Source organism: Sciurus carolinensis, chromosome 9 (assembly GCF_902686445.1).
Source record: "Sciurus carolinensis chromosome 9, mSciCar1.2, whole genome shotgun sequence".
Taxonomy (NCBI): domain Eukaryota; kingdom Metazoa; phylum Chordata; class Mammalia; order Rodentia; family Sciuridae; genus Sciurus; species Sciurus carolinensis.
In genome coordinates, this window is record NC_062221.1 from 17,873,023 (window position 1) to 17,879,022 (window position 6,000).

At 38.6% G+C, this 6,000-nt stretch overlaps 1 protein-coding gene across 4 annotated transcripts in view; it reads left to right on the plus strand.

Annotated features, from left to right (window-relative positions):
- Pik3cb (phosphatidylinositol-4,5-bisphosphate 3-kinase catalytic subunit beta) overlaps positions 1 to 5,156 on the plus strand; it is a 135,251-nt gene extending 130,095 nt beyond the window's left edge. For all 4 annotated transcript variants that reach the window (XM_047564808.1, XM_047564810.1, XM_047564807.1 and 1 more), the window contains 3 exons: positions 1,432 to 1,577; positions 2,703 to 2,835; positions 3,623 to 5,156. In XM_047564808.1, coding sequence (XP_047420764.1) covers positions 1,432 to 1,577; positions 2,703 to 2,835; positions 3,623 to 3,760 — 417 coding nt within the window. In that variant the 3' untranslated portion in view covers positions 3,761 to 5,156. The remainder of the gene's footprint in view (positions 1 to 1,431; positions 1,578 to 2,702; positions 2,836 to 3,622) is intronic.
- The last annotated feature ends 844 nt before the right edge of the window (positions 5,157 to 6,000 follow it).

Below are 6,000 nucleotides of genomic sequence, written 5' to 3' on the forward strand. Positions count from 1 at the left end.
TTCATATACCCTGTCTTCAAGGGTGAGGTTCTCTTTTCTATGCAGTCTAATCTGTTATTGATTCTTTCAAGTGAATTTTTAATTGGATTGTTTGTCTTTCATTTCTATTGGTTTCTAATCACTGGTTTCTTTCCTCTGTTTATATTTCTTTATTAAAGTGGTCTTTCATCTCCTGTATTTGCTGTATTCATTCCTTAGATCTTCTTTTACTTCATTGAACATTTTATTTTATTTTACTTTAATAATTTTTTAGATATTGATAAACCTTTATTTTTATTGATTTATTTATATGCAGTACTGAGAATTGAACCCAGTGCCTCACACATTAGGCTCTACCACTGAACCACAACCCCATTCTCTCATTGAACATTTTAATAATCAGTTTTTTATAACCTTTCTCTAGGATTTCATCCACTTCCGTATCAGTGGGATCCTTTGTTGGGAGATTGTGAATTTTGAGGGGAGATTTGTTTGCCTGTTCCTTATGTTTTCTTTTAAAGGTCTTGGACTTGTGCATCAATTTAGATGGATTTATCTTCCTCTTTTTTTACATGTGCCCTTTTGTGTGTAATTATCTTATTTGTTCTGGTACTTCTTATTTTTGATATATAAGTAGATGTCAAGGGGTGGGATCTGAGGTTCCTCTGATTATTCCTCCTTGGGTCCTTGTTGCTGGTTTGGGGTTTTTGTCTCCTCAAGTGTTCCGAGTTGGAGTAATGTTAAGGCTCAGTTGAAGCTAGATTATGTGCAGGGCAAGATTCACTATTGTTTGGTTCAGGTATATTTCTCAGCAGCAGGATCTCTGCTCTAATCTTGGGGTGGGGAGTGGATCTGCTTGTCAGTAGAGTACCCCTCAGTTCAATACCCAGTACTGTAAAAACAAAAACCCAAAAAACACTGAATGCCAGTTTAACAGAATCTATGAGTGTGTTGTATTATGTGACATTTTGTTAGCAGAGTACTAAATCTTTACTTTTCATAAGAATAGTAATCTAAAATTAGAAAGTAAAAAATAAGTATAAAAATAATGTTTAGAAAAATGGAGGGAGATACCAGGGAAAGCATGTGCAGAGTGGGGAGAAAGTACCTCTGAGTGGTAGCACACAGGGTAAGGGAGGTAGTGGGGCATGTTTGTACTTTTTTTGTTTTGCAGAACTATTTGGCTTTTTAAAAATCAGATGTGTTTATTATTTGTTTGAATTTTTCTTCTTAAAGATTCTCTTTACCCATTGGGCATATGCAGTTTAAAATTAGTGTTCTTATTGAGTGTGAAAGACCTGAGTATTGGAAATACTCTTCCCAAGTGGTCCCCTGGGCTCTGCACAGAATAAGGGGTGGGTGTAGTATGTGGGAATCAAGGACTGCAGAGATCTTGCTTTTCTTGCTTTTCTCTAGAAAAATGAGAGAAATTAAATTGCATTTGCTTTTCAGCTCTTCCACATTGACTTTGGACATATTCTTGGGAATTTTAAATCTAAATTTGGCATTAAAAGGGAGAGAGTGCCTTTTATTCTTACTTATGATTTCATTCATGTCATTCAACAAGGAAAAACAGGAAACACAGAAAAGTTTGGCAGGTGAGTATTGCCTTACTGTCAAAGCTAAACATGTCTGGCACTTTCTCATCTGACCAGCAGAGTAGCATTTACTAACTGAGGTATATATGGATCTGAGAGATACTCAATTCAAAAACAGGAGGCTTTGGGGTTTGCTCGTCAGGTCCTTGTGCCAATTCAGAAATGTTCAGGAAAGAGACAGAATGATAGAAATTTGAAATAAGTTACTGTGTTTTAGTATACCATCTTTTACCTATTTCAGAAAATTCTCTGAAGCTATTCAGATATTTGACAGTAAGATGCTGAGAGAACAGGCTTTACAGGTTTTATTCTCATTGTATGTAGAGAGCAGTAAGGAAGTCTGGGTTCTAGAAGAAGACAAAGTGTTTTGTGGGTTCCAAAACACTTTACTTGTCTTTCTACCCTTGTTTCCTTAATCTCAAAATGTGGACAAAAGTAATTAAATTTCATGGCTGTTGTGATTAGAGGTATGTATCATATGACCAAAGTATATTATTTGCTTAACAAATTATAGCTATTATCATTTCTAGTTCTGTCTGCATTTCTGCAGACACAATCTCAGTTTCTGTCCCATTTTTTTCTTTGACAAAGTAAGGGGCACAGAATGGATGGTCCTCTTGAATTACCATCTTGAATAGGAGAAAGGGAAGGCAGATTACAGGGAGGAGCAATGCAGAAGCATAGACACTGGTATAGGGCGAGGCATGGCACACGTAAAGAGATTAGTCTCTGGAGTCAGACCATATATGCAGAACCCAGAAATGTGTTCAGAAATTCTTGTGGATTATAGTTATCACTTACTGAATAATCAGTTGTTATGTTCATGGAAAGTAAAAAGCCTGGATTGTTACATTGCCTTTTATCATAGAATTTCAATTTAGTTCTTTTGTGGTTTTTGTTTTGTTTTGTTTTGTTTTGTTTTGTTTGAGATATGCATGATTTTAGAAAACTTGGTTTATGTAAATTTTAGTCCTGGGAAAATTTTCCCAGAAGGAAAAATCAGCATTGAACCTTTATTTCAGTAGAAATGTCCCAGTTCCAGCAGAAAGCCTAAACAATGTGTTCTTTCCTTTATGAAATGTGCTTCTCCCCTGTAACACCGCTCATATGCTGCATCATCTGAAGGTTCCGCCAGTGCTGTGAAGATGCGTATCTGATTTTACGACGACACGGGAATCTCTTCATCACCCTCTTTGCACTGATGTTGACTGCAGGGCTTCCTGAGCTTACTTCTGTTAAGGATATACAGTACCTGAAGGTACAAACTCCTTTTCCTTGCATGTTGGTCTTTGTGGGCATGAAGCTCAGTTAGAGCTGTCCATTTCATTTAAATGTCCAAAGGGAGTGAAACAAAGCCCTTTCCTCTGAGATGGCCTTTAGCCAAGAGGAAAAGAATCTGAAAAGTTCACATGAAGGAGCAATTTTGAAAGCGGATCTTGAAACCCAGATGCTTTTCCCATCAATAGAAGGGACATTAATAAGATGTGCTGGGCAGTGACCTTCTACCCACACTCTGGAAGACCAGAGAGTAGCAACTGTTCAGCACCTTGCTTTTCAACAATGTGCCTTTTACTTGCCTTGAGTCCTCTTCCTGGAAAAGTACCTGAGTATCTTGCAGTGATTATAAATTAATTTCATCTTCAAAAACCTTTTGATGGGCCAAGTGTGGTGGCACATACCTGTAAGCCCAGCAGCTCAGAAGGCTGAGATAGGACAATCGTAAGTTTAAGGTCAGCCTCAGTAATATGGCGAGGTCTAAGCAACTTAGAGATCCTTTCACAAAATAAAAAGGGCTGGGAATATAGGTGTGCCTGGGTTCGGTCCCCAGTACCAAAACAAAACAAATGAACGAAAAACCTTTTGGTGAGGTCATATTATCATACTACCTTATTCGTTCACCATCCGATAGACAATATCTAAGTAAAAACATGAGGTCTGCCTGATGGTAGCTGGGGAAGACATGGCCAAGCCAACCTCTTGTAGAATTTACTGTTTGCTCTCCTCAGATGAGGATATAAAATCAGATTTTTCCCTTTCATTTTTAGGACTCTCTTGCCTTAGGGAAGAGTGAAGAAGAAGCACTCAAACAATTTAAGCAAAAATTTGATGAGGCGCTCAGGGAAAGCTGGACTACTAAAGTGAATTGGATGGCCCACACAGTTCGGAAGGACTACAGATCTTAACGATCAGCCTTTGCTCCTAATGTATTTGTTTGTTTTCATTTTCGTTTTGCACTTGCACTAAACTGAACACGACCCTGCCAGAGATGTTATAAAGGGAATGAAATTTTGGAACTTGGTTAAATTAAGAACATGTCATCCCACAAAACCTAATCTGAAAAAATTCCTGATGACCACCCTCTGCTTTCTGAATGCTTCCAAGACTCATCATGAGTATGAGTCAACATTATGGATAATCATTTCCTGCTGACTTTGCACGCCAAGGAATGCTACTAGGGATTGTTTGATTTTTTTTTTTTTTTTTTTTTTTTTTTTTAAGTGTTTGGTACTTTACCAGAAAGGTGTAAATACTTCTTTTCCAGTGCTGTGATCCAGTGTTACCAGTCAGGCAACAGCTCTCCACACCTGGGGACTGGGAACTATTCTTACTTTCCAAATGAGGCTTCAGAGAGAGGTGTCTTCCTTCCCTTTTTAAATTGTGTAAACTATAAAATTAACTTGAATTTATGATTATTTTTCAAAAGAAATCTTTTAAACCTGTGGAGACTCATAAATTCTTTTGTTAATATTTATTTACTATGATAGCATCATTCCAACCAGACTTGCTGAAAATCTACTGGTGAGGCAAATATATATATATACATACATATATATATATATATAAATATGCTGCATATATATATTTATAAAATTTCTAGTGGGAGTTCTATATAAAAAGATGTTTCTTTGGTATTCTTCAGTCTGTGTTTTGAAGTTTTACAAAAAGCAGAGCTTTTTCCTAAGTTACTTTTCAGTTAACTGTGTGATCCAGTTCTTCCAGCTGCTTCTGTAATGAGGCACATATTAATACAGTTTTTATATGGTATTTATGAAAGAATTGACTTCATAGAGCATAATACTTGAGTAAATGGATCCAAGAAAGCAAGCAAAGGAAAAGGAACCTATTTATGGAATAAACTTCAGACCTAAAATTCAGTATTTTAGTAAAAATACCAGCCGTTCTTACTGTATTTATTAAAACTTGTATTAATGTGATTTTTTTTCACAGATATTAATTCAAATTGAAATGGTTTCGCCACATGGAAATGTTTAATTTATTCGTTGAGGTACCATATTTGTAGGGTGCTAGGTGGCAAATAATGTTAATATGTGCAATAGGAACTACTGGTTTGAATGTGTAAATGGATGCTCTGAATACTGGCAACATCCAGCGTAACTACTGCTCATTCTCCAAAGAATATTGAGAGCTCTCAATCCTCCATGATGGGGAAGACAACTGAGTGCTCGCCCTGTGACTGAGTTTTCTATAGGAGTTTTATTAAAGATTGTTTAAATTTGTTGTCCTTCTTAATGTTCTCAGTCAAATAAATGGGTGAGCTGGTTTCAGCTGTTCTTGGGATGTGTGGGCCTCTTCTTTACAGGCTTTAGGCCTTGGGAACTTGCCACTGGGACTCCAAGAAATGACCAGTCCTGTAGCCACACCACCCTCAAGGGCAGGCTGAGGCTCAGGACTTTCTGCAGCTTCTCTCCGTGCTGCTTAGCCTCAGCAGGCACGGTGTGAGAGGACTCCTATACTCTGGTGGGGGCCTGTGGTGAGGAGGTGCCCTCATCACGTGTCATTCCTGGGAGGTACCCCGAGGTCTGGGAGAATGCCTCGCACTTGGCACCTGAGCCAGTGCCAAATTGCAGCTCTTTAGAGCCTCTTCCCTAGGACAGAAGCTCAAAGCAGGCCAGTTTCTAGGACATAACTAAGCTGAGCATAGGGGTGGGCCTCTGAACTCCCTGTTCTCGAAGCTGGAACTCGAGAGTTCCTGGAGTAAGTCTGCAGAATGGCATGCTTGTTAACTGGACAGAGATCTTTGTCCAGTATCAACCAATCCACTTTTCGCTCAACAGGCCCCAACTCAGTAGCATTTGGAAAGAATGACCCAGGATGGCTCTTGACCCCCTCTCCCTCATTCTGCTACACTGTCACCACCATACCCCAGAATAACCAGGACAGTGTAGCTCAGTAGCTGCTGAACATTTTGAGGATACGCCCTACATACTTGCTCAATTGCTTGTCTCAGACTGAGGAAAGAAGGTAGAGGCCGAAGTATTGCCCACTCCAGGCTGAATGGGACTTCAGGCTACAGGAGCAACCTTTTGCACAAGAATGCCTTGATTAGAGTACTCTGAACAACAATGAATCTTATCCCAAAGTAATTTGTTTCCTGTCTTTCCTTTCTTTCCCAACTCCCCAA